Genomic DNA, 27,635 nt, shown 5'->3' on the forward strand with positions numbered 1-27,635 from the left:
CCATCATATGGCAATACAAAATGAGCTGTCTGTAGCAGTGGTCGTGACAGCCCATGGCCCAAATAAAACCCATAAGGCACTAATCTAAAGTCCATATTACACAGAGAAATGGCTCAAGGATATCAGAAAGTCATCTGATCATTTCTTTGTCCCTGATTAGCTAATTGGCACTACACATAAGCCAAAAAAAAAAACAGGAATCTAACCCAAAGACAGTACTGTGCATCCTTGGTTGTGAAACTCAGAGATGGAAGCTCGCAATCCTAGGGTTTTCCTCGCCCTAGAAGGCACCTGGTTCTGGAACCATGGAAGTTCTTCAGGTAAGGTGATGTTCAAAATAAATGCTAAATACAGTATAAAGGAGATCTGTTAGTTAATCTCTTAGATTTCAACTTAACTTTAAAGGCTGCCTGTCAGATTTCTGGCTAGACCATTACACTAAAACAAGTAACACTGAATAAATTATTTCAGGATGCAAATAAACCAGGTGAATTTTCTTCATGTGATCCAAAATCACAGCTGGCTATCTTGGGGACAGTCCAGTGATCCCATAAGAGAAAAGGAATGACACTTTGATTGTAGTAAGTACTGGGGCAAGTGAACCTCAGGATCTTTACACAGGAATTGCATTCCTGATCCTCTAGCAAAGAGGTAGCAATACTTCAGCACAACAAGTGGGGGTGAAGCAAGGAGACTGGTGTTCTACGCATGAAGCTGAGAAGAATAATCCAGAGGCTATGCCCATTGTGCTTAACAACATCAGCATATCACAAGAAGCTCTCCACGTAGCTTCCCATTTCTAATTTTATCCTTCAGAAAAAAATTGAGGATTTTATTAAGCAGAAGGGAAACACTAAAACAACCTAAGTGCAAGATTCAACCAGAGGTGAGTGAGAGCCAGACAGAAGCTTCTACAGCATCACAGATGGACGACGGACTCCACCGCTTTCACCTCAGAGGAGATTTTGGTATGCTTGGGTTTGGTTTAAGGTCTGGCCACATTGAGGTGAGCAGGTCAAATCAAGCCAACCATCTGGTCGATCTGGCGCATGTAGATGCTCTTTAAGGGCAGGGAGTATCTCCTCTCATCAGGAACACGATTGCACTGGGAAGACAAAAGGGAGAAGGTGTGAGATTTGAATTTCAAACCCAGGGAATGTGAGCCCATGGCTGGCAACATTTCAGACAGATGCCTCTCTGTTCTGGGGAGCAGTTCTGTGTATTAGAGGGCAGTTAGCACAGCATCCCTGGCCTTCTCCACTTCCGGGACCAGCAACAACTTCCTGCCTCCAGTTGTACTGAACCGACTCCAGACACTGCCAGTGTCCTGAATGGTGACCCGACTCAAGTACACAGTGAATTGGAAGCCACTGAAGGATAAGTGAGATCATGTCTCAAAATACAAAACAATGGACAAGGTAATTTGAAAAGACCGACTCCTTTCCCTGTCCTACTGGTGGGTGGTGGTTGGTCTAGCTGAAATCTTCTCCATGGATCCTCTCTTCACCCTCTCCATTGGTCTAGCCTGAACAAGTGTGTTCTGATGGACTACAAGCAACTCTTCCTTGCCCTCTGGTTTCTTGTGGAAACAGCCAAGGAACCTGCCAGTATGAGATCAAGGAGAGTGTGAAGCATAGTGATCTGCAAATCTAGGGAGTTAGTAGCCAGAGAACCAGGGGTTCAAGGCTAGCCTCCACTACACAGAGCCCAACACCAGTATGTGCTACATTAGGGTATGGAGTCTTGCATCAAAAAAATAAAATAAAATAAGATAAATAAGATAAATAAATAAATAAATAAATAAATAAATAAATAAATAAAACAATTACAGCCCCACTCCAGAGACATCAGATAAACAAATAGGAAAGGAATTAGGTGTTGATACTGCTGGCTTCATCTTTGAATGTCCCTGAATCCAGATCCAAGCAATGGGAACTGCCAGTGGCCTTGGTTCTCACAATACCTCTCCAGAATGCTGTGTCACTTTCTGCCTGCCCCTGCAGCAGGACTGATGCCTATGCCACTGGCCCACAGTTTCTCTATCCTAGTGGGGCCTTTATAAATGGTCCCTTTATGAACTCTTGTCAAATGATCCAAGTTGAGTGTGCCATCTATTCCATGTTAGAGCTCTTGACTACTGAAGGAGTTAACACTTTCTCTTCTCCCACCTGCCATGGAAAAAGCAACTCACATTAGAACTGGAGTTAATGACTCTGAGCTCCTGAGACTTAGGCCTGTGCACAAACTTTTCCTCTTGGTCCCGCTCCCCATCTTCAGAGAAGAATTCCTTCCAAGGCAACTCCCGAAGACGTTTGTCCACAGATATGATGTGGCCCTCAGTTGTAAACATGTATCTGGTTCCAGATTTGTGTACTGGATTCTCTTCATCAAACAGCTAAAGACAGAAAAATGAAGCAGTAAGAAAACATGTTGGCTGGGCAGAATAGCATGTAAATCCCAACACTAGGAAGGCAGAGGCAGACCAATCTTTATGAGTTTAAGGCTAGGCTGGTCTACACAGTGAGGTCTAGGTTAGCCACAACAGAAAGAAAGAAAGAAAGAAAGAAAGAAAGGGGGGGAGGGAGGGAGGGAGGGAAGAAGAGAGGGTGGGAGAGGGAAGAGAGGGAGAGGGAGAAAGAAAGGGAGAGAGGGAAAAAGAGAGAGAGAGAGAGAACACAAGCTAGTAAGGGGGGGGGGGGGAGGTCTAGGGTGAGCATATGGCTCTGATAAGTCCTTACAGAGCACACGAAGCCCCTGGGGTCAATCCCCAAGACCAACTTTAATAACAAGCCTATAACTGGTAACTGGACAACTTTTTGAACTTACTCCCAGCAAAAGGTTCTAAGCTACTAGAGAACAAAACAAGATAAAAACTAGAAATCGTTAAAATCCCTGATTTCCAGCCCAGAGTAGCAATGTACTATTTTCATTTAAATTTGCAAGCTTGAATGAGCCCCAACCCTCATTCTTTCTTCAGAACAAGAGAATCAGAAAGCGCAGGTCCAGGGTCAGGCAGTCTATAAATACTCTCCCCTAGAGTCCTCACACCTAACCCTCGAACTACCCACCCTCCGCTTTGTATGCCCCCCGACCATAAACAGTTGCTAGAGGGGAAAAAACAGACTTTGCCCATCACCTCAGACAAAACCTGACTATAGACAGAATCAGTATAGGCATCTGTTAAAATTAAATTCTTCAGCCCAATTCTTTTCAAAGGATTGTACTCAATGTAAAGAAAGTCTTAACAAGAGCCCTGGGGTCATTGCTACCTAGTTAACCCCGGGCCTGGGGACCAGTGAACTAAAGGACACAACCTACCATTACTGCTGCTGCCCTTGAATCAACCCTCTGTGCCTTCAGGGTGTTGTTTGTATGTAGCCATGACAGAAGGGAGCCTACATACACGAGCATACAGGCTCTACACAAGCTTGTAACAGAATGCAGAAACTGAAAGAGCCCTTGACATGACTCAAGCCTCAATTCTGCCATTTGGTTACCCTAAGACCACAGCAAGTCTGCTGACCTCTCAGTGTAAGCTGTAGTTCTCAGAAGGGTAGAATGAAAAATAACTATATAATCCATTGTCTCTGCTGGATTATATTCTTCCCCTCCCCCAGGAGGACCAAAAGGCTCTGCTGTACCTGAGCCAACTCCGCATCCAAGAGCCTTAAACACCACTCTCATACTGGAAGTGTAGCTCAGTGGTAAAATACCTTCCTGGCTTGCACAAGGCTCTGAACTCAACACTGCTTTCCTCCTCACAGAGCCTACAGAACAGCAGCAAAGCTGATTTTCTCTTCGTCCTTACCAGCACTTCCCACAACTCCTAACCATGAGTTCATTTCTGTCTGTATGACCAACAACTTCTCCAGAAAGTTAGCAACCATGAAGGAAACAGCAATGCCCTTTAGTCCTGACCGGGCCTGTGACTCCAGGAATGTACACTGTCCAGTACAATGTAGACAAGGGAGTAGAAAATCTTTCTTGTACATAAGACTGCACAAATGTTTGCTCTCTGAAACACTAACTACCTCTGGTTAATCTTGCAACACACATACCAGATACAAGTATTTGCAGGTCTCACTGAGAAAGAAGCTCTCCATCCGGTCTTCTTTCGACTTGTCTATGACGTGATGCAGTGTGGCGTATCCACATCTGCAAAATAAGAGTCCAGTTAGCCCTGCTTCAGGCCTCTTCCCCTGCACTCACTGCCTGTCAGAATATTGTTACAAAGAGAACCAACCTACTTCTCCAGCACCTCATAACAAACAACTCTGCTAGGTCCAAGAGCAGTTCCCCGGTTTTTTGTTTTAACATGAATTGTTTGCAAATTTGAGAGCAATCTTGGATTGTTTCTCTTAGGTTAGCTCCAAGCTTGAGATGAGGACAGTGTTGTGAAACAGCATCATGAAAATGACTGGCAATAAATTTAGAAGAACTGACTTAAGTTGTTCACCCCAGTGTTAGTGGAACTACATTATTACTGGCATATCCTAAAATAGTATTTTCCATCATGGATTTCTGAGGTACATAAAAAAAAGCAGGCTACAAAGTCAAAACACAGGTATGTTTTTAATGTCTGCATGGATGTAACACATATATGAAAAATACTAAGCATGGGCACTTGAGTGTTGATCACGGTGATCTATAGGGATAAGCTTAGAATACATTCTCAATAACATCTATGCTGCCTAAGAGCGTTAATGAATTACTGGCATAAAAGGTAAACTTCTCAAAAAGAACACTGTTTGTTGAATCTACAGGAAGGAGGGTGGCATAAAAATTAAATTTCCACTGTAATGAAGAAATTCTACACCAAAAGGTAAACCATTTCTCTAGCAAATTGACATTTAGAATATATACTACATATTTCAAATACAAGTAAGAATATTTCCTGGCTGAAGAGATGACTAAATCACTAGCCGTCAAACCTGACAAGCTGAGTTCACTCCCCAGGACTCACACAGTGTGGGGAGAGAAAAGATTCCTGCAGGTTCTCTGACCTCCACTCACAAACTCCTTTTCTCACATACACATGTGCATGCACACACATAATAAATAAACATAATTTGAAAAATCATAACTAAGTGACTAGAGATGACTCAGCCTAAGAGCATCTGTGTTCTTACTGAGGATGTCATTCTGGTTCCCAGCATCCACAATGGGCAGCTCACAGCCAACTATAAGTCCCCACACAGACACATACTCACAGATTATTAAAATATTTAAAGAAACAGACAAATGAACTTGCGGGATAAAGAAATGGCTTAGTGGTTAAGAGCACTGGCTGCTCTTCCAGGACTCAGGCCCAGTTCCTAGCACTCACATTGCAGCTCACAAGCATCTGTAATTTATTCACGGGGGATCCAAGGCCCTCTTCTGGTCTCTGAGAGCATTAGGTACATACATGGTGCACAAACATACATGCAAATAAAACATTCATACACATAAAATAGGTAAATAAATTTAATTTTTTAATTTTAAAATAACATTTCTACAGACTAACTCTCATAGCCAATCGCAAGCATTCAAAAATAAAATAAAGGAACTTAGAAAACTGACTTGACTTTTGTGTATTTTTCGAGACTCTGCAGAATGTCCATTCCTACATGGAGGTAGAAGGGATTCTTGGTTGCCTAGACAGAACATAAGAGAACGTTACACAAGAAGGGCTTGGAAGAGATACCATCAGGCACACGCGGGACCTGCAGGGGCTCCCTGAGGCGCTGGACCCCTAGCTAACAGAAAGACCAGAGCCAGAATCACTTCATCAATGAAGGTGTTTTGTCAACAAATGCCTGCAATGTGTTTAACTGTATGCAGGGTTAGGGACTCTTGGACAGGGCAGAGCACTCTTTTGGCTCGATTGATGCCCAGCATGGTCAAAAAAAAAGAAAGAAAGAAAAAGAAAAAGAAACAAGGCCCACCCTGCGGGTACCATAGAGATCAGAGAAAAGTCCAGTTTCTATCTTGCCTCAGAACTCCCTAGAAACTTTAAGATGCAGAAATAGGTTAGTAAGAATGCCTCATCCAGTTACTGCACTGTGAGGGCAGAGAGGGGACAACTGTCCTTCAGAGGACAGGACTCTAAAAAGAGGCCTCAACACTTTCTTCTAACCACCCAGAAAATCTAAACTCGGGTCCTTACTCCTCTGTCCCCAGCTCTCTGGTTATTTTGAGGAGGAGATTCTCTGGAAGATGAGGTTCCTACTCCAAGCTTCTAACCCCTGCCTACTGCCAACCTACAGCAACCAAAGGAAACAAGCAGCGTGGTAGCTGCCTTAAACTCAGAACCAGGGATAACCCCAGAGGAGAGACCTGTAAGTGAAAGAACACAGTGGTGACAAGCCACAGAGCAGCAGATAATGACAGTCACAGAGCACACAGGACACACCTGACATCACCTATCGTCCCCTTTCCAAGGGTCTCTATCCTCTAAACCTTGTGAGATCTCTAAGACATGAGTGCTAACACACACACACACACACACACACACACACACACACACACACTAGAAGGTTATAAGAAGAAAAATCCAGTCTAGTTAATGTTTACCTTTTTACATGTATGCATGAAGAGAGAGGGGAGAGGGGAGGGGGGAGAGTGAGGGAGAAAGAGAATCTCTTGTGGACTGTGCGGAAGCATGACCTGTCAGTAAAAAGCTGATGGCCTATTAATGAGCAAAAGGCAGAAAATAGAAGGTGGAAGTTCTGGTAGGGACCTAGAGAGATAATCAGGCAGGAAGGTTCTCCAATCAGTCTGAGTAGACGGATCTAGGAAACTGAGGAGGGGGTAACCAGCTATGTGGCATATGTAGAACAGAATGAAGAGGTTCTATAAGGCATGAGCTACTCAGGGAACAAGCCCAGGCTTACGCTGGCCTAGGCATTCATTCGTAAATAAGTGGGCATGAGTAGAAAAGACTTCAGTTGCACACCCAGACACGCCCTCACTCTCATGCACATGTTTCCTACTTTTTCAACTAGAAGCACTGACTTACAATTCAGTACACTTTCTTTAATAAATATAAAGCACGGAGCCCATGCTACCATCTCAATCTATAAGGATGAAGATCCTTGCACACTGCAGATGTCTAACTCATACCTACTAAGCTCCCTCAGCCACCTTTGTTTATCTTGATGGGTTTGTGACTGCGCATGTGTATAGAGCACGTGAAAGGTCTGTGACTGTGTGTGTGTGTAAAGCATGTGAAAGGTTTGTGTAACAGGCTTCATCTGTCAGGGAGTCATCTCATAGCACCATGTCCTCTTTTATTACAGTAACTGCATAAAAATAAACCCCTTTTAAAAATCTACAAAAAAGGGAAAGAAAGAAAAAGAGAAAGAAAGAAATAGAGAAAGAGAAAGAAAGAAAAAGAGAAAAAGAAAGAGAAAGAGAAAGAAAGAAAAGGAGAAAGAAAGAAAAAGAAAAAGAAAAAGAGAAAGAGAAAGAAAAAGAGAAAGAAAGAAAAAGAAAGAAAGAAAAGGAGAAAGAGAAAGAAAGAAAAAGAGAAAGAGAAAGAAAGTATTTTTGTATCAATACTTTTTTGCAAACCAGAAAATTGGGGGGAAAAAAACCTGCACCCCCAACCCCACTTAGCTCCCACAGGAGTCCTTTGATCAAACAAATCTGGAAAACACTATAAGATCCCATCTTCCCTTGAACATTTGAAGATAAGAAAAACAAAGCCTGTATTTGCAGACACTTTCTCCATCCTACAGAATCAACATAAGCGACCTCTAGCAAGGCAGAAATAGAAAGAATCATTATGCAACAGCAAGCCCACTGCTCAGTAAATCCATTACCTGGTAGAGGAGATATGTAGACTCCACTAACTCTGGTCTCAGAGGATAGAAGAGAACATCAGGAGCCTGGAGTTGCCAGTTGTAGCGCTCAGGGAGGGCCCCATACCGTTTCCATATGGCATAGTAGAAGGCATGTAGGCAGATGGCATCTTCCACATCCCCTATCAGAACCTCAAAAGACAATGCAGACAAATTATCTAAAATCCCAAGCAGAGAGTGCTAAGGATAAAAGAAAAGAGGGGCTTTCCCATTTCCCAATAAATCTCCCTCTCTCTCTCTCTCTCTCTCTCTCTCTCTCTCTCTCTCTGAGTGTATGTGTGAATTTGCGTGTGTAAACAAGCAGTGCTTGTTTGGTGTGTGTCTGGCATATGTACACAATTACATTTACTCATGCTTATACTTGGTGAAGTTGCAAGCTCTGTCACTCTCCACCTTACTCCCTGGAGTTAAGCTAGCCACAGTAGCCCAACATCTCTGTGCCCGGCCTACCCCTCTTCCCCAGCTCTGAAATGACAGAGGCTTGCTGCGACCACTGTCCTTTTAGGTAAGTGCAGCACATTTGAACTCAGGTCTGCCAGTTCATAGAGCAGCACTCTGAGACATCTCCCCAGCCCTTCTCAACACATCCTTGCAAAATACCTGCAGTCCAGGAAAGAAAGCCTGCAGAGAGTCAATCCAGGTGTTCATGAGCTGCCCACTGAACATGTTCACGTTGACGTAGATTGGTGGGTCTCCTTCTCCTTCATTGCAGGCTTCCCGGCTGTGGATGCAAAGAGCACAGGCAAAGGTGAAAGGGAAGCTCACTCTGTCCCTCTTGGCGATCTACCTCCTGTGTTTCACAGAAGCAAAACCAATGCTAATTTTTCCCCAACTCCTTCCTTAAATCTTTGGCAGTAAAGACTGCCTCTAGGTGTCTATACAAGAACCTAGTTTTAAACATATCCTTAGTGGAACAGCAAAACTTCATTCCATTTACAGAAAGCACTTGGGCATCTGGGTTTCAGAACACTGCCTTGTAGCTAGTCTTGCTAGCCTTGACCCAAGCAGGGACACATGTTTTATTCTGTTTAGAGTCTCTTCTCTGGTACAGAGAGAACAAGTTCTGTATAAAAAAGGGCCTGCAGAGATGCATCAAGACAGGACCCTGAGAGCTTTCTACTTGATTTAGTTCAGGATTTTGTAAAACTAAAATGAGCTAGGCACAGCAGTGAATGCCTGTAATCACCACACTCAGGAGTGAGGCAGGAGGATAGCACATCTGAGAAATCAAAGAGCATACTTCAGCAAAAGCAGTCAAAGAGCAACACCACAGAGGGAATTAGCAGAGTCTCTACATAGCAATCCACACTTGCGGTGGAGGAGGGTTGTCTGAGCACACAACCAAAAGAGCTGTAGCAACAGTTATTCTCCAGTGCCTCACACTACGGAAGAGAACATAATCAAGGGCAAAGTGGCAGCTCTGCCCAAACGCTTTACATACTTTTTGTAAGAGTTTAATTTGTGTGTGTGTGTGTGTGTGTGTGTATGTGTGTGCATCTGCAAGTATCTACATGTACATTCAAACATGTACATGTGGGTGCCTAGACAGGCCTGAAGCCATCAGATACCCTGGACCTGGAGCTATAGGAGGTTGTGAGCTGACGCATACAGAACTTGGGTTCTCTGCAAAAGCAGCATGTGCTGTTAGCCTCTGAGTCACCCCTCTAGCTCCCAAGTGCTCTCACAAAAATGGTTCCAACAACAGTTGATGTAGAAATGAATCAAAGCTTATAAAGTGGAAGGGCAGTAGCTCTTACTCATACTAGCCGTTTAGTACATACATGTGCAGAGAACCTGGGTGGGGAAGGGAGCCTGGGTGGGGAAGGGAGCCTGGGTGGGGAAGGGAGCCTGGGTAGGGAAGAAGCCTGGGTGGGGAAGGGAGCCTGGGAGGGGAAGGGAGCCTGGGTGGGGAAGGGAGCCTGGGTGGGGAAGGGAGCCTGGGTGGGGAAGGGAGCCTGGGTGGGGAAGGGAGCCTGGGTGGGGTGGGCTCTGCAGCTCTGCATGGCTTTCCCACTGACACAGTCTCTATGACACTGTAACCATACTGAAGAAAACAGTAGCAAAGGATACTTCTGAGGCTGCAGAAATGGTTCAGAGGTTAAGAGTACTTCAAAGGAGACCCTGGACTAAAACCAATGGTTCACCAGTTCCCACATCCCTGCCCCTTAGGAAGGGTGGGATATTTTAAGCCACTAGGTCTGGGGATACTATGCTATACAAGGACCAACCCCCAAATGGCTAACAATCAATTAAGAGAGATGATAAGGGCACAGAGAGACCATAGCAGTTTATATTAAGAGAAATGGAGGGGGCATGACAGCTCACACCTATAATCCCCGCACATGAGAGGTGCTGCGGGAAGTGTGTGAGTCAGATGCACGCCTGCCTGGCTGAAGAGCAAGGCCTTTGCCAGACGTGGTTCAGCACTTGGGAAGCAGACACAAGAGAAGTGCTGCAGATATGAGTCCAAGTGAACACCAGGTCAGACAGGGCTCTCGGTGACACGCCACCCCAACATCTTTAAACTGAAGGAAGACATTTGGCATGGAAGGTCACAGAGTGAAGAAGCTTGCCACTGAGCCTGAACCACCATTCCGGGGCTAATACGGTAGGAGAGAACCAACTCCTGCACACTGTCCCTCTGACCTCCACACATGTGCCATGCCATGTACCCTCTCCAAAACAATAAGATACATCATCATCATCATAAATTTTAAAAATTAAAGCAGGGCTGGACAGGAACACTTCTGAACACACAGTATGGCAGGGACACACACCCTCTTCGCAGGTAACTCTGGATACTCTGATACGCTGCATTAAACATCTCTAGATCTTCTTTTTCTCCAAAGAGAATGTAAGATTTCAAGAGGTATTCATAGAAGGAATCCAGCCCAGCACCCAAGCCACTCTGCTTTCCAACCCAATGGCCTGTCTGGATGTTCACAACATTGCCTGTGGAAGGAAACAAACAAAGCACTTAGGTCTCAACCATGTAGGGGGACTAGGGATACAGCCTCCTACTTCTCAGCATCCGAATCCCTGCCAGGTTGGGGCGGGGGTACATTAAGTCTAGCTTTTTTGATTGATCCCATCAGGAATTGGAAAACGCAAAGGTCATACTATGGCACTCAGGTACATGTGCAGGTGCACATGCAAGAAGTATTCAGCCACAGATAAAAAATGGGATAAATGTGAAAAAAATAAGTAAACAGATCAACATTTTGCTTTCCCACAGTGGTGGTGCATTTCCAAACCCAAAAGAGTGTTCGCCCTTTTACCCGTATTCTCATTCCTTGGCACTGTCCTGAAAATAACTCAAAAGCAAAAGGCCGGCACTGGGGAGACAGATCAGCGGCGGAGAGCAAGGACCTGAGCTCCAACAGCACAAAAAATAGTCAGGTATGGCCGTCTGGGTGTAAACGCTGAGAAATTTAAAGTCACTTGGGGCTGCACAGACAGTGGAAGCCAGATGACACATAGCAAGACTTTTATGGGGAAAAATATATACAACATTGAAAATCAGTAACAATGAAAGCAAGGCAACAACCTAGAAACATTAGACTGGCCTGCCACATGATCCAGCACAAAAACTGTTTCTATCATAGTGTGTGGTCCTGAAAGTCACAAAAGTTAACTCATGGAAGACTAAGGCCCACTGGAAGCTAAGTGGTCAGCCATGCTGAGACAAGGTCTCACTCTGTGACCCAGGTTAGCCTCACACTCACTCCAATTCCTGCCTCAGCCTCCAGAGAGCTATATTTACGGGTGTGTGTCACCACATTCAGCCTGAGTGACTTTATTTCTACTGTTACTATCCATTGTATAAAGTTTGTAGATAAATTTCAGAAGACAGAAATTACTTTTTAAAACCTTTTATAAATAACCCAATATGGTCCCCAAACAACCAAGTTCTTTCCACATGCCAAAAAGAAAATATGTCCCAATAAAGACAATTTTATGATGTCAAAAAACCATCTTAAAACACTGTGAGTTAATAAAATATGGTTAGCTTCTAAAGATGAATGCCATAGATTATATTATTTATTATATCCACTACTGAATGCTTAAAACTTATCCTATAATGAGTTTTAACTATCTTGACTAAATATTCTCAGGGGGGAAAAGCTAATATATGTTTCATTTAGGCTTGCACTGGAGTTTTTTTCTTTTCTTTTTAGGAGGTAATGCTAAATTCCTGTTTTTTGAACTTTATATTAGAAGCAATAAAGTTTGCCTCGGAGACAGTTCTTTTTATGGCACTTTTATTAACAATACTTTCTAATGGGATATACCAAGGGATTCAAACTGAGGGGGCTCTTAACAGCTGAACCCTAAAACTTCACACTAGGCAAAAGGCCATGTGAAGAACCTGAACTCACTATGCACCAATGGCTGCTGTTGGAGTTACCAATTTTCAGATCAGTGCTAGAGGGAAGCACTGTGGTTAGAGGCTGTGTGGACCAACTGACAACACAGGGTAAAGCCCACCTAATAATCCTGTATCGTTGCTCCGAAGGTTCCAGAGGGCTTTCACAGCTCGCCTAGCCACCCACTCAAAAGTGGAATCCCCCAACAGTCGGCTCAGAATCCCAAATTCCACCAGGAGAGAGCCAGCCCCTGCTGTGCAGGTCTCATTATTGCTGTCGGGAGGAACACCGGTCTTCAGATTCACCTGCGATGGGAAGAAAAGGCTGTGTGGAAGGCCTAAGGGTGTTAATACCCCAGCACTCAGGAGGCCAAGGCAGAAGCGGCAGAAGTCGAAGGCCAGCCTGGCTACAGAGCAAGTTCAAGGCTAGCCTCGGCTCATAACAAGATCTCAATTTAAAAAAAAAAGAAAATGTAGGTAGCAAAAGTCAAAAATTCACAGTGCTGAAAAGTCACACCATGAGGATGACACTCAGCTAATGACCCAGGCTCACTGCGACTCGGTCACAACTTGTCATGTTACACTCAACCAACAAACAGCAGAACAGAGCCTATCATAGTATTATGACAGTATTCATTAAAACATCTCTTTCTGCCAAGTGTCCTTCAAGATTACAGAAGCACCAAATTCAAAGGTGTTATGAATAAAAATGTCCCACAAAGGCTCATGTACTTGAACAGCAAGGCTGCTGAACAGTTTGTGGGGCTGTTGCCTGAGATTAGGGAGCCTGTAAGAGAAACAGCTTTGCTGGAGGAAGCACATCACGGGGAGTGAGTGGGCTTTGAGGTTTATAGCCTCATCCTACTTCCTGTTCCCTCTTTCTGCTTCCTGTGTGAACTAAGATCAGTAACTTCCGACTTCCGGCTCCCACTGCCTGCGCCACCCCTTCCCTGACACTGAGGACTCTCCCTAGCCTTGAGCTACAGTGCACGCTTCTGTTAAGTGGCTCAGGTCCTGTTTCAGCACAGTAGCAGGAGTGGCTAACCTGTAGCTATAAATGGCTTCTAAACTTCAAGGCGTGTCTAAAGACTAACTCCTCAGCAAACACAAACAACTGTTAGACTGGGAAAGAAGCAGAAGCTCAGCCACAGTATGACAGCCAGTTTCATCATGGAGGTCCTGTGGTCTGGCTGCTCTCCCTGGTTACCGAGAAGGCTGACACAATTCCCAAAGGAGATATTTGGCTTGCTAAATCAGATGCCTCAAATACACAATCTCCCTCCAGCATCTAATTGTCTGGCTCTGCAGGCTTCACTTACAGGCATGTGAAGCATTTAAATGAACATTCACTGAGCTCTTCCAATACCTGAGGATTTGGGGAAATATATGCAAGTCAGAAATGAAGAAAATTCTCTCTACTGTCTAGTAAAAGAAAATGCAAAGCATACATGAACAGCGAACATGGTTCTTCAAGGCAAAAGGCTAACTGCTCTATTACTGTATGTCTAAAACACAAAAGGTACTCAGTAAATGCTGAAAGAAGTTTTAAAATTTGATATTATGGAGTGGGAGAAATGGCTCAGTGTTAAGAGCACTGGCTGCTCTTCCAGAGGACCTGCGTTCAATTCCCACCACCCACATGGCAGTAACTCCAATTACTTCGCACAGCCATGCAGGCAGGACACCAATGCAGATTTTTACAAAATGACATTATGTTTAGGAACAAATCCTCTCCAAGGACATCGCTCGCTTCTTATAGCGAGGCCCATCTCTTTTATAAGAGTCCCAATTCAAGAACACAGTGAACTGTGAACCACAAAGGAACAAGGCAGCCCCGTCTGGTAACTCATGCCTGCCATCCGAACACCTGGAAGGCTGAGGCGAGAAAACCACAAGTTCAAGGCCAGCTTGAGCTACATGGCACAAGTTATTTCTCAAAAACAGCAAAGCAATGGAACAATCCGGTCACTTACCCGAGGATAGGGGATCCCTGTCTTGGTGTTTTCAAAAGCTGGAAGCAGCCGCACAGCCAAGTCATGGGCCATGTACAACAATTCATTATCATAATCCTCAATTGTCATGTCACCAAAGGGCTGTTTGGAGTCAGTTATTATTCTGTGTGCAGAAAGGAGGCTTCCCAGAACCCTAATAGCAGGAAAATAATGATGATGATGACGATGATGATAGTACAGAATCCAGTTTACAAAGACAAAACAACTACTTTTCAGGATCTGGGCTGCCTAGAGCAGAAGGACCTGATTCAGCATCTTCCTATAGTCCTCTCCGGCTTTAGGTAACTGATTCATGCTCCATGCATTGCTGACAAAAAGAAGGGAATCATCCATTCAAGCCAACTGAGGACACCGTTAATTTCTTAATCTTAGGGCATTAAGAAACGGAACTATGTAACTTCCACAGGTCTGCCTGCCTGCCGGGAGACTGAGGAACGGCCGCATGTGCGGTGAGGCAATGTGAGGAGGGAAATGAAAAGGGGGAGGTCCTGAGAAACAGGAGGCTGCCCTCTTAGATTTAATGCCTTGTAGATACATAAACATGCCATCGAAACTGTCTAAAAGGACCATAACGTTTTTAAAACAAATGATTTCTCTTTTTCTTGTTTCAGAATAAATCACTTCATAACTTCAACTTTAAGGTTCAAAGCTGGATCTGGATTGTTGTGTGGTAATATAATTTTATTTAAGCACGACAAGAGTCAACTTTTTACCCTAAAGAAATCCAGGCACAAAGCAGGTATAGGCCAAGTGCGCCATACTTAGCAAAGAGTGAGATAAATGAAAACCATACAAAAGTTCAAGCAGTAGTTTTTTTCTGAGTGGAGAGATTCAAAGCTGCATGAAAACCACAAATGAGGATTCTGCAGACAGTAGACGAGGAAATTAGGGAGGGTGTGAATGTAGTCGGTGGAAGTACATCTGGGGGCATCTTTAACGTGTTTCTGTGAGTTCAAACTGTGATGACATGCATGCATCAAAACGACAAGTTTCCATGAGTCCTAAACTAAAACGAGCATGTAAATGCTCGTGGAATCTGTACCCACGAAGACTCTGGCAGAAATACCCTCGGGGGATCAAAGCCCTCACCGTGCGCACACTCCTCAATCCCGAGCACGAGATACTTTACCTTATTGTAGCCTCAAAGACTTGGACTGTGGAATCTTTGTCAAATGAAACAGTGTTGATCACTAACTTGACGGCTTTCTGGAACTCGGATGAATTTCCCATTATCTTTAAACAGAGAAACACAAGACATTAGCAGCTTGAAATTGACACTGGCGTGGCAGCGCTGCACCTATGCTGTACTGCCTATGGCTCTGCCACAGTGGGAAAGGAAACGAAAAGCCATTTCCCACAGATACTCCAGGACAGACGGCAAGCCCGTCTCTTGCCTCACTGGAGGCTCCAATCTCCGAGTGGTACAACTGTGTGAAGAACACACAGAGAACCAACCACTGGGATGTCTGCTCTTCCCACTCCCTTTCCCCCCCAGGCTCTGAGCTGACCTTTATTTATAAGGCAGACAGTTTGTAAAAAGTCGTGGAGTGGGAGAAAATAAGTCAGAAAATTAAGATATGATTCTATCTCTGCTTTGTAAATAAACCCAAGACATCTGCAAAATTAACCAGCCTTGCTTGCCATCCAGATGTGTGAGGTTTCTAAGAAACAGTATTAACAGAACAGTAGGCTCCATGAGTCCTTGCCATGAGAGTCTGACCTGAGCAGAGAGCCACAAACCCATGAAAAAGACAGCAGTTTGCCCTCTCATCTCATACGAATGCACATACTTACACACACACACACACACACACACACACACACACACACACACACGTACAGAAAAATAAATACTTAAAATATAAAAAAGGAAATATACAAACTGTCAGCTCTATGTCCAATTTAAGGCTTAAGGTCACTATGTGGCGTGTGTAGGTACAATGCCACAGTGTCCTAGTCCCTTCTAAAAGAGCAACACTGTCATGAAACACTAGTTTAACCTGCATGGAAATGATTGATTTCACCCATATTTTGAAACCATTTTTTCCTATGCTCATACACGTATATACCAATGAAGAAGTAGAGAAATAGATAATAACATCAAGGAGAAAGGATTATTCAGACACTCCTTTGGGGTGTGCCTTATCTCTTACAACACTGACCCATATGTGTTCCTCAAATCCTATTATTTGTTTGGGTATAGAGCAGACACAGGCTTTCTGCTCTCAACTTTCCATTTTAAAGGATCATGCAATCTCGTTCTGGTTGCATGCGAAGGTCAGGAGACCCTTTTCCCCTGGGGGTTCTTGAAGCTTATCTGCAAACATCTGTTGAAAATGCTGACAAAAAAGAAAAACCTCAACTAAAGAAACACATGAGAAATAAGCCAACACACCAACATGCTCAAGACCAGCTATTCTACTCTGAAAAACCACAGCAAAGGGTCTGTTTCCTCCAGATGTTCTCCAAGAACCGTATTTGGTACACCTGCAAGGTTAATATGATCTCAGATCAAGCTGGAGAAGGTGATGAAATCTAGGCACACCAAATTACACCCTGTAAGGTGTCTCACTAGACAGCCAGCGAGCAGGAAGTAACCAGGGCACAGAACTGCATAGGCCTGAGAAAGGTTGACTGGACAGAGGAGAGGCTTCTCAGAATCTTGAAAATGCTGAAGTACAGCTCCAACCTCTGATTCCAGCACTCTAGAGGCTGAGGAATAAAGACTGTCACCAGTTGGAGACTCTGATTCAAAAAAACAAAACACTTGCCTCTTTGTGTGCAAAGTCCCGGGATTAGTCTGCAAATGCACCAGAATAAACAAACAAGCACACATGACTGTAAGCACATCACTCACAGGCGGAGAGAAGACTGCTCCAAGTTTAAGGCCTTCCTGAACCTTACTGTTGACACTCTGCCTCAAAAATTAAAGAAATAGGGCCAGGAAGACGGCTCAGTAGATAAGGCTACTTGCTACCAAGTTTGACAACTTGAATTTGATCCCAGGAACCCAAGTAGTAGGAGAGAACCAAACTGTCCAATAACCTCCACTGATATACTATGTCATGAGCGCACCAGCTCTCGCGTGTGCACACACACACACAGGCACTAAATAAATGTTCTTAATGTTTATTTTAATTAAATAACTTCTTTACCTCAACACAAAAATTAAATAAATAAAATGCTGTTGTGTGATGTGAATCTCTAAAAGTCAGAATTCCCCTGGTTTGCTTAAGAACTACACTATTCAAGAAGCGTACCCTTAGAACAGATATTGGACAAAACTGGATTAGAAAATAGTCACTAAACAAAAATCTGCAGTCCTACTATGTATCACTTACTGTCAAGTGTGGAGGAGAGTACAACAAATAGTAATAATATCATCTCTGTCCTTAGCAAGCAAGGGTAGAGAGACAGCATGGGATGAACCGGAGGGCTCGGGAGACTGAGCTTCCGTAAGCTGCGCACGCCTCTAACGCTCCTTTCCCAACAGCAGGCTGAGTCAGCCGCTCGCGCTCCAGCGTTAGCACTAATTACCCTGCACTTACTTGTCTGGGCACATTCTGAGAAGTGAAGGTGGAGACTCACTGGAGTAGCAACCACTTCAGAAGGAAATACTGGGCCACTGAAAGTGCTCTGCAACTAGAGCCTAGAAGGAACCCCAGCAGCCCTGTGAGAACCAGGGCCCAGTCCTCCTTCTGCTAGCCACGAAATGAAGGTGCACAACATTACCTCCAGCTCTTCCCAAGTCCCGCAGCTCTACGACTAGCAGAACACGAGACAACCATGGTGTAAACTTAGCTACCTTACCCAATACCAACTCCTATCCGACAGCTTTAAACACTTCTTGGTTTGTAAAATTACTAAGGAGATTGCAGAACACTGAAAATCTCCCCCTGGAAACCATGCTGTGTGGTGTAATGCCACAAAGCACAGAACAGCCTCACATGTCCAGTATGGCTTCTCACCTTCAGAACACATACTTATGTTTCAAGGTCTCCAGCTCCCGAGGGTAAGGGACAAGAGGTGTAAAAGCAGGGTGCAGCTTGGCAGACCTTATCTGTCACTAACAACAGCCAACACCAAGAAGCAGGAAAGAACTGGTGTCCACAGAGAGGACTGCATGCCGGGAAGGCACCCTGCACAGACAGCCCTGAGAAGCCAGTAGCTAGAAGAATTTTAGGATAGCTTCTGACCTTGAAATCCTCTGCATTTTGCTCTTGAAGAACTGTGCTACAGGTTGAAAAGAACAATGGTAGATTCCTAAAAAGAAGCTAACAGAAAAAATGCCCTTCAAAAGGAACTGTTAGGAGAGAGCCTTCCAACTAAAGGCATTTAAAGAGAGAGCAATTAGGAGAGACAGGTGTACGTGTGTGGGATAGGACAGGGTCCTAAAAGGAGAGACTGGACCATGAAGTTCCAGAAAACAAATGCAAGTTCTGATTCTTAAAGGCTCTTAGGGATTAGGATAAGCTGCATACTTCATAATTTAGCTTAATCTGGTCTATGTACTAAAGCCACAGAGACAGGATCTTAGAAGGAGCATAAACTTATCTTGTAGCTAGCTACAGAGGAGAAACCACTGGGAGGCACCATATCTTTTTTTTTTTTTTTTTTTTTTTTTCTTTTCTTTTTGAAATGAGCTTTGTCCCAGAGAGAAAGGATGACAGAACAGTGTGACCTGATTTCTGGGAGAGACACAGAGGCTAGAAGGCACGTATGGTAGTGTGAATGAGAAAGTTCCCCATAGGCTCAAGTAATGGAACCCTTGGTCCCCAGTAGTTGGTGCTGTTTGGAACCTTCTGGGATCTTTAGGGGTACAGCCTGTGGAGGAAAATGTGAATGATCATCCAGCTTCCTGATCTGGACACCATGCCATGCCCTTCCCACCACTGACGGCTGCCCTACAGAACCGTTAAACACAAATAAACTCTCCCTAAATTTACTCTTAGCCCTGGTGTTTCATCCCAACAGGAAAGTAGTAAAAGCCTGTAATCTAACTGTTCAGCGTTCTGGGATACTGGTTTCACTGTTTGTCATAGTTTGAGCAATGAAGAAATATCAGGTAATCTGACAAGATCCCTCCTTAAATTTGATAACTCAACAGTGACTAAATTCTCCAGGCTGTGAGGACCTAGGATGGCAAAGGGGAAAAGTTTTCTAAAAACTGGCCATGCATTTCCTCTCTGCCTTTAAAGGAGAGCCGCATGTCCCTCACTGGACCTTCCATGCTCTCCTGCCTTTCCATAAAGGTCATTAAAATAAAGAACACTCATCAAAGCCTCCTGAGTACAGCATTTCCTGGAATTCCCATTCTTAGGGGGAAATGAAAAATACAATAGGCCCCCAAACACTTTATCTTGATTATCTTAATTAAAGAAGAAAAGGCTGAACACTTACTGCAAGTGTATCCAAGGCATCAACAAGAGTCAGAGAGTAATTCCCTAGGACATCATTGATGTTCAGATTTGAACTGAAAAAGAAAGAGTTAAAATTAAACAAAGGCATTTTCATTTAAAGTGAGACAGAAAAAAAAAAAAGACATAAAAGGAAACACACATGAGAAAATAAAACCCCTGTGGGCAGACGGCGGGTAAATAAGGCCGCCTTCTCGCTCGGGCAGCAGTCTGTATCCACGGGAAGAGCGGCTACAGGGCAGCAGAGAGAAAACTCAAGGGGATGCCAGAGTCCCTCACTCTCTGAGACAGACTGTCAACCATTCGGATCTTTAGCCCTGTCCAGCTTCAGAACTCCTCATTTCACAATCCTTAGGAAGTGAAAGAGGGATCCTGTCAGAGGCCCGGTATTTCTCCACTGCTCCAACTACGACACAATGAAAACAGAGGCATCCAGAAGGCTGGGCAAACAGTGAAAAGGACCTGGTGTAGTTGAGAAATTCAGATCAAGACTTCACCGACTTATTCGTCCTATTACCACAAAGCCAGAAAATGATCAGAGCTCAAAGAGAAACAAAATGATAGTAAAAGAGAAATAAGTCAACTACTTAATGATCTCATTTACTCGAGGTCTTAGACTCACTTACATCTGGGTCCGCCACCTTTGCATGCCACCTGCCCTTGCACCATCTAAGGGTCCCTGCCCTACTTCCTGCCTGTGAACCAGTTTTTAAGGGCAGTACCCCACAGTTCTGGATGGCTTGGCCTGTCAAATCTCTCAGAAAGGCCTCCTGGGGCTGCTAAGATGACTGGGAAAGGCCCTTGATGCCAGCTCTCAGACCCTGAATTCAATCCCAGACCTTGGGGGGCTTCTCTGCTGTGTGTGCTGGGCACTTGAGGGAGGACCAAGGATGTAAAGGAAAAGCAAGTGCCTAGCGCGGGTTCTGTAGGAACCACAGCAACCCAACAGCATCCCTGGAAAAACTACACTTGTTTCTGTTACTTGGTTCTCTAAAAAAAAAAAAAAAAAAAAAAAATTATATGATGCCAAAGGTGCTCTCAGGGTGAGCATTATGGATTCAATCAGGACTCTCAGAGGCAGGGCCAAACACACAGGAGTTGCCAAGAGTTACAGGAAGGTCAAAGAAGACATCCTCACATTCAAGAACACTTAGCTGGGTTTAAATATTTAACTACAGACCTATGCTGCTCAGAAACAGAGATCCAAACACTCACCTCACCAGAAAATCCCATATCACTTAGCATTCCAACTGATAGCACGGACCAAGAACTCCATTATCACCAGGTATTTTGACCCTCTCCTGAATCACACCCTGATCTGTGGTTAAGTGACACTCTCTGGAGCTAGCCTGGGCCTATGGCAGGCACTAGTAATCTTTAGCAACCATGTTCCTTTCCATGTTTACTGTGCTTTTTCTCTTAGTCCACACACAGAAAGGACACAGTGTTCAAGTACTGAAGAGCCTGGTACACAGCCACTTGTAGAATGCTTGCCTTGCATGTTAAGACGCTCAGTTTGAAGCTCAGCACTGACCTCCCTCAAGACAATAAATCCTCAATAACACTAGCCAAAAGAGTCAGAAACAATTGGCAACTGTTACCAGAGTAGGTTTTCTTTGTATTTGTATTTGTAATAATTGTGATAGTTTTACTCAAATTCAATTAAAGATCTAGAATGTTCACTAGAGCATTTCGAAATATTTTCTACCAAATAACCCCAGCACTTAGGAGACTAGGGCAGCAGGGTATCAAGTTCTTAGATTACACAAGTCCACATCTCAGAAAAAAATTAGTAACAGATATCATCAAAATAGGAGGAAGAGAGTGAAAAATGAAGAAAAAATAGATTGAATAAAATAACTGTTCCTGGCCCAACAGCATAACATTGTCCTGTTTCCAACTGTCCGCCCTTGCAGCAGAGAGCACAGCTCTGCTCTTGGGACATGCATGTAGTTCTCCTGCCTCACCCAACAGCTCTTGAGGACGTCAATCTTTCAGTACAAATCTCTCACCTCCATAATTCATTACATGTGAATGAAAGCTCACAGGCAGTTTGTCCACGGTGGTATTTGGAAGTTCTCACTACCGCTGAACAAACAAAAGAGGAAGGCAGGAGGAGGAGAGGAGAGGGAGAGGAGAGAGGAGAGGAGAGGAGAGAGGAGAGGGAGAAGGTGGAGAAGAGGAGCATAGTGCCTGCTAGAAAATCTTTGACTATGTAGCAATAAAACCTAGCAGTCGTGTTATGGGGAAAGTGCTACATTTACTCAACCTGTAACAGCTGCTTGGAAATTTTATCTGTTCTGTGTGGGCAGAAAGATAACACAACAAATAGTGCCTCTTAAGGACTTAGCAATCCACAGAGAAGAATGGAATAGGAAGGTAAATATACCTGGTGCTCAATTCTCTAAGTTAAAGTCGGAATGGAGGCTCACTGGAGAGGGGCAAACCAGGAGAACCGCCTTCCACAGCTCAAGCAAGACTTGAGCCTGACTCTGGAAGATTTCTAAAAAGGGAATTCTAAAAGAGGCCATCTCTCTGTCTCTCTCTGTCTCTCTCTGTCTCTCTCTCTGTCTCTCTGTCTCTCTCTCTCTCTCTCTCACACACACACACACACACACACACACACACACACACACACACACACACACACACACACACACGGTGTGAAGGAGTTAAGAGGCCTCAGTAGGATTCTGACAGTGTCTCTCTCCATCTTACTCCCTAGACACTGGTCTCTCACAGAACCTGGAACTCACCAGGTAGCCAGCAAACCCCAGCAATCCTCCCTAGCCAGTGTCTGGGTTACAAAGGAGTGGCCACACCCAGCTTTTTGAGCTTGTGATGGAATTCTAACTCAAGTGTTCCCTTTCATAGTGCCCTCTTACCCACTTACCTTAGCCCCAGCCCAAGGCTTTGGGTGCGATATGCTGGTCAGGAGTGGGGAGGGTTCGTGTTGAAGCAGTTTTCCAAGAGAAACCTATGTAAACTAGCATTTAGATAAGCTTAGCTATCTTAGGCTAGCTACATGTGCCTGGTAACCAAGGCTTCATCTGTTCACTTGGCATTTTCTTTTTGTTGGGAGAATATGGTTTGGGGAGTTAACTGGATCAAGCTCGGTCACAGTTGTCATCCATGGGATTACAAAAATATCTAAATTTACTCAAAGGTCTGAATTTGGATTCTAGAACCCAACAGCAGTTGGGAGCTAGACAGAGACTGGCTGTTCTTATAGGGTCCAAGCTCCATTTACTGCAATGTTAACTCAACACAGGGTCCATACTTATCAAGATAAGCATCACGAGGATGTGACTATAAGAAACAACACAGCCAGGCATGGTGGTCTGCACTTGTAACCACAGCACTGAGAGATACAACAGGCTGTTCAACACCTATTTAGTTGAAGGTCAGCTGTACTACATGAGACCCTACCTTAATGAATATACTTGATTTTTTTTTAATCTGAAAGATATTGTCCAGGCATGGTAAAAGCGCACTTTGCAATGATTATGGGCTGAGGCAGAAGAATCCTTAGATTGAGGACAACCTGGTAGACTCTTTCTCAAAGCCTTTTTATGTTGTTGTCACTTTAGTTTTGGGGGCACTGGTATTGAATTAAGGGCCTCCTATACACTAAGCATACTCTACTACTGAAATATGTCCCCAGACCTCAAAATAAAAATTTACTTTGTGTGTGGATATGTACATGTGTGTGCATGTATGTGCATAAATTTGCACATTTGTATGAACATCCACAGGGAGGCTAGAAGATCACCTGGAGGTCCGGTTACAGGTGGGTTTGAGTGCTGAGAACAAATTCGAGTTCTGTGTAAGAGGCTCAAGGACTTTTCACTACTGAGCCATCTCTCGGGCCTGAAAAGTCTAATTTTGAAAAGGGTCAGAAGGTAGCTTAGTAGCAGATCACTTATCTGGAATGGGGAAGTCCTGGGTTCAATTCTCATTATTAGGGAAAGAAAATTAAGCCTTTTTATTATACTTTATTTGAAAAATGTATTCAATTTGTTCAGGAGCAGAATAACAAAGCTCCGCCTACTGTAGAAAGCAGGTACAAAAAGAAAAAGGGAAAAAAAGTTAAACTTTCCTTGAAATGGCCACAATGAGTCTTCTCAAGGACACACAATTCCAATGCTCTCTCACCACATCAAAACCACAAAGGCTTGTCCACCACAAGTCAAATGCCATCACTCCCCAACAGTACTAGATGCCATCCCAGAGAGACTGACTGGACCTCACCTTAGACAAACTGCCAGTGCATAACCAAAGCAAAAAAAAAAAAAAAAAAAAATTATCATAGACCATTAAAAAAGCCTATGCCCCTCAAGATGCCACTGGGATCAACAACTTTAACCAACCACCATAAATTCAACTTTGCTAAAGAGCTCCAACCCCCACTTCTAAATGCTCCAGAAATTGCTATGGTTTATTAAAGAAAATAATAATCATTAAGGACAGGCCTGGCAATGTAGGTTTGTAACTCCAGCTACTCAAGAGTCTGAAGTGAGGTCACAAATTCACGGCCTGCTAAAACTGCAGCCCATTTAACTCAAGACTGTCTAAATAGATTTAGCTCAGTGGTGGACTACTAGCCCAGCATGCACAAGGCCCAAGTAAAATGGGCACTTACTTAGATGATGCTTCTGCTGAAAAGCTCCGACTCGACTTCTCTTGGGAACTCACAAAGTAACTAAAAACAGGGTGAAAGCTGGCATCTCTGCCTTCTCTTGCACCTGTCTCATTCCCTTTGGGTCATCTTGTCTTATACTACACATGGGCATGGTAATCATTCCAGAACCTCTACCCTCTCTCATTCCTATGAGACTGAAGGCATTATCTAAAACCTGCAGTTACCTTACCTTAAATTCCAGATGATGAGAACAATTACCTGTGAGTCAGTACCCTAAGCAGATCATCTTACAAGAACTGGCCCCTCAGTTGTGCAATGACAACTAGGAACAGATTAATGCTGTTTCTAGTTAACAGAATCACCTTGTAGGAACTAAGCTATTAGTGTAATGGCCAAGACCATAACTTGACACAGACTGCTCAGCTTTCTTATACTCCTTGCACCAATCCTTCCTCTACTTGGTCCTAGGGCTCATGGAAGGTCCCTGAAGCCCAACTCAAGGAGGGCAGGACCCCTGTATTTGTACCTCTTCCCAGGAGGTTAATTAAGACGCTTTACTCTGCTTTGTGCCAGTAATTGTCTCTTTAATTGGTACCTTGGGATAAGTGGCCAAGCCCAGCTTATTAGGGCAACTGGAGCTTTTAATGTAACACTCCTGGTTATGTTAGAAACAATTCTCAGCACGAAGGAAAGCCAGAAAGACTAACAGACCAGCTGACCGAAGAAAGAAAAAAAGGAAGGAAGGAAGGAAGGAAGGAAGGAAAAAAGAAAAGAAAGAAAGAAAGAAAGAAAGAAAGAAAGAAGGGATTATGAAAGAGGCTTCCATCAGCAGAGCAGTTCCTAGTCCAGAAAAAAAAGAAAAGAGAAAGACAATGAGGTCTAATTGACAGGAACATAATTGATACTGTCCTTAAGGCTCAGCTGAGAATGTATCAGAAATGCCCTGTAATTATTCAAGGGAGATTGAACCCGACAGTGGTCATCTACAGATTCTCAAACCTTTTCTGTGTCTTGATGTCAACTGTCAACCTTTGGCTGACTCGGTACACAAACAAAAATATTGTCTTTGTAAAATGATAACTTAAAAATATCCAAAATAGGTACATACTTAAGTTGCAGCTACATGAAAGAAAGGAAGGAAGAAAGAAAGAGAGAGAGGAAGAGAGGAAGAAAGGAAGGAAGAAAGAAATGTGCTGCCATATGGACAGGAACTGGCAGGAAAGATCTACTAAAAATAACTAGTGAGATTTTTCAGTTTCCCCTCTCAGATTTAATGAAATTTGTTCTCACAAGAGAAAAGGGGGAGAAGAAGAAGGGAAGGAAAAGGAGGGGAGAAGATGAGGAGTGGGAAGAAGGGAGAAGTCTGGAACTGAAGAAAACACAACCCTAGGTACAAAGTCTCACCTGTGTCTCTTAGGAAAGGGACAACTCATTCCCTTCCTATAATCCCAAAAAGAACTGATGTTACTTCACAAAATAGTGTGGTGCCCCCCCACACACACACACACAAAGAAACTGGGAGAAAATACATTTATATGAAAGAAAGAGCTAAAATTTAGCTCAGATATAAAGAACTACAAGGAGCCAAGTGTTCGATTCCCAGCACCGCGTTAACATATGCAAAGGCTGATGTGGTTACTCATGGCAAATAGTGCGGATGTCTGCTACAACTACAAAAGGACCCGGTCCCTTTGTGCGGGATTCTCCCTCTTATTCACTCCTCAGGCTGCAAATTAAGTCAGAAGTCTACACATAACCAACCCACTTTTATAGCTCCTCATGCCCTCTTAGAGTATTAGCTAGCTTGTGCGTGGGAGTCGCAGGGTGTGTGTAGAGGTCAGAGGACAACCGAGAGACTCTTCAGTTCTTTCTCCTTCTTCCATGTAGGTCCTGGGAATCAAACTCACGTTTGAGCATAGTGCCAAGTGCCCTTACTGGCTGAGTCATCTCATCAGCCCCTTAGCTTTCCTTTTAGAAACTAAGAATCCTCCACAACGTCCCACCAGGTAAAGGAAAATACACACGCCAGATGTCCAAGAGTGCCAGTGTAGAATGCCAAGACAACGAACAACCCAACTACACTCCCATCTAAGGAGAGGGAAACCACTGTCACCAACCAGCCTGACTGGGTCTGTGGCAGTGCACACCCTTCACGGAGGAGGAACTTGGCTGGGTGTCCTGCTCTCTTGGACTTTGAAGTCCACTCGAGTAACCCCGGAACTCCACCTACCCATACGTGGCTAGTGGGCTAGGAGGACTGGCTGACCTTCTGACAGTATCATCACCCCACTGGTGTTTACGATGATACCAAGCAATGACGGTGTCAGTCAACTCTGCGCCTAAGAAGTCATCCTTCAAGGATCCAGATCGCAAATCTGGGCCAGGCAACTAACTACCATCCCTCAGGACAAGCTCCCCTCAGTGTAGGCAGCCGCCCCTGGGAAAGAGAAACACTTAACCCCTCATCCCAACCCGGGTGTCCAACTCCCTTTCTAGGAACCCGCTCCTTAATCTTCCTGTTAAAAAGCTTTGGGTGTGGCATTCTGATCAGGAGTGGGGAGGGTTCGTTTTTAAGCTGAGTTTTAGAAGGGAAACCTATATAACTAGCACTTAAAGTGTCCATCTGGAGCGAGGGACACTGACTGTCCCTTCCGGTCTCTGGGCCTCAGTTTCCCCATCTGCAACAGAGAAGGACAGGGACAACTGTCCTGAAGTTTGGAGGGTCAGGGAGAATCAAGGATGGCAGTTCCACCGAGGAGGAACCTCGGGCTCTGGCGGACCCTAAAGACCCTGCTGTCCTCTCAGGGACCCGGAGGGGCGGAAGGCAGCGCGCAGGCTACTCACGGGTCTCCGCGGTCAGGCCCCCGGCCACGGCAGTGAATGGGGTTGAGCTCGTCCTGCGGAAAGGCGTGCGCCATGTAGTTGTCATAGCCGAAGACGAACATGCCCCGCGCCAGGTCGCGCATCTGGGCACGCAGCTGCGGCGGGAAGGCGCCGCTGTACCGCCGCTCGTACTCGTCCGGGCCGCAGCCACCGCCGCCCAAAGCATAGCCCCAGTGCGCCGGGCCGCACACGCCCGGTCCCGACGCTGGCGGGGTCCCGAGCCGCCCCTCCGTCCCGTGCCTTGCCCGATGAAGCCAGGCCGGGCCTCCGGGAGGACCAACTGGCCCGGAACCGTCGGGGTCCCTCAAGCGCTGGAAGCCGAAGCTGAGCGGAAACCGCTGGTAGAAGCCCATGCTGGGCCCCAGACCGAAGACCAACCAGAGCACCGCGTGGAGGCCGAGGCGCAGCAGCACCAGCCCCAGGACGAGCGCTCGCCATTGCATGGTCGCGCAGCCACCGCGGGCATTATTT

General features: G+C 44.7%; 1 protein-coding gene across 1 annotated transcript; it reads right to left on the reverse strand.

Annotated features, from left to right (window-relative positions):
• Positions 1 to 328: 328 nt before the first annotated feature.
• On the reverse strand, positions 329 to 27,621 carry EDEM1 (ER degradation enhancing alpha-mannosidase like protein 1). Its single transcript, XM_080914644.1, has 12 exons — positions 27,126 to 27,621; positions 19,623 to 19,695; positions 15,352 to 15,455; positions 14,184 to 14,355; positions 12,333 to 12,516; positions 10,622 to 10,796; positions 8,445 to 8,565; positions 7,806 to 7,976; positions 5,563 to 5,636; positions 4,059 to 4,155; positions 2,192 to 2,395; positions 329 to 1,105 (listed from the first exon to the last, which is right to left on the reverse strand). The coding sequence occupies exons 1-12, from the start codon at positions 27,605 to 27,607 to the stop codon at positions 1,016 to 1,018; spliced, it is 1,947 nt and encodes a 648-aa protein (XP_080770770.1). The 5' UTR covers positions 27,608 to 27,621; the 3' UTR covers positions 329 to 1,015.
• Between the last annotated feature and the right edge of the window lie 14 nt (positions 27,622 to 27,635).

The sequence above is a fragment of the Micromys minutus genome (genome assembly GCF_963924665.1).
Source record: "Micromys minutus genome assembly, chromosome: 3".
Classification (NCBI taxonomy): Eukaryota; Metazoa; Chordata; class Mammalia; order Rodentia; family Muridae; genus Micromys; species Micromys minutus.

Bases quoted from the DNA above. Each gene is read 5' to 3' on its own strand.
- EDEM1 (XM_080914644.1), bottom strand. From the start codon at position 27,607: ATGCAATGGCGAGCGCTCGTCCTGGGGCTGGTGCTGCTGCGCCTCGGC. The intron at 19,696-27,125 runs GTGAGTAGCCTG...TTTCTTTTTCAG, and splicing joins GGGCCTGACCGCGGAGACCC to TTCAAATCTGAACATCAATG. The intron at 5,637-7,805 runs GTAATGGATTTA...TGTTCTGTCTAG, and splicing joins CTACATATCTCCTCTACCAG to GCAACCAAGAATCCCTTCTA.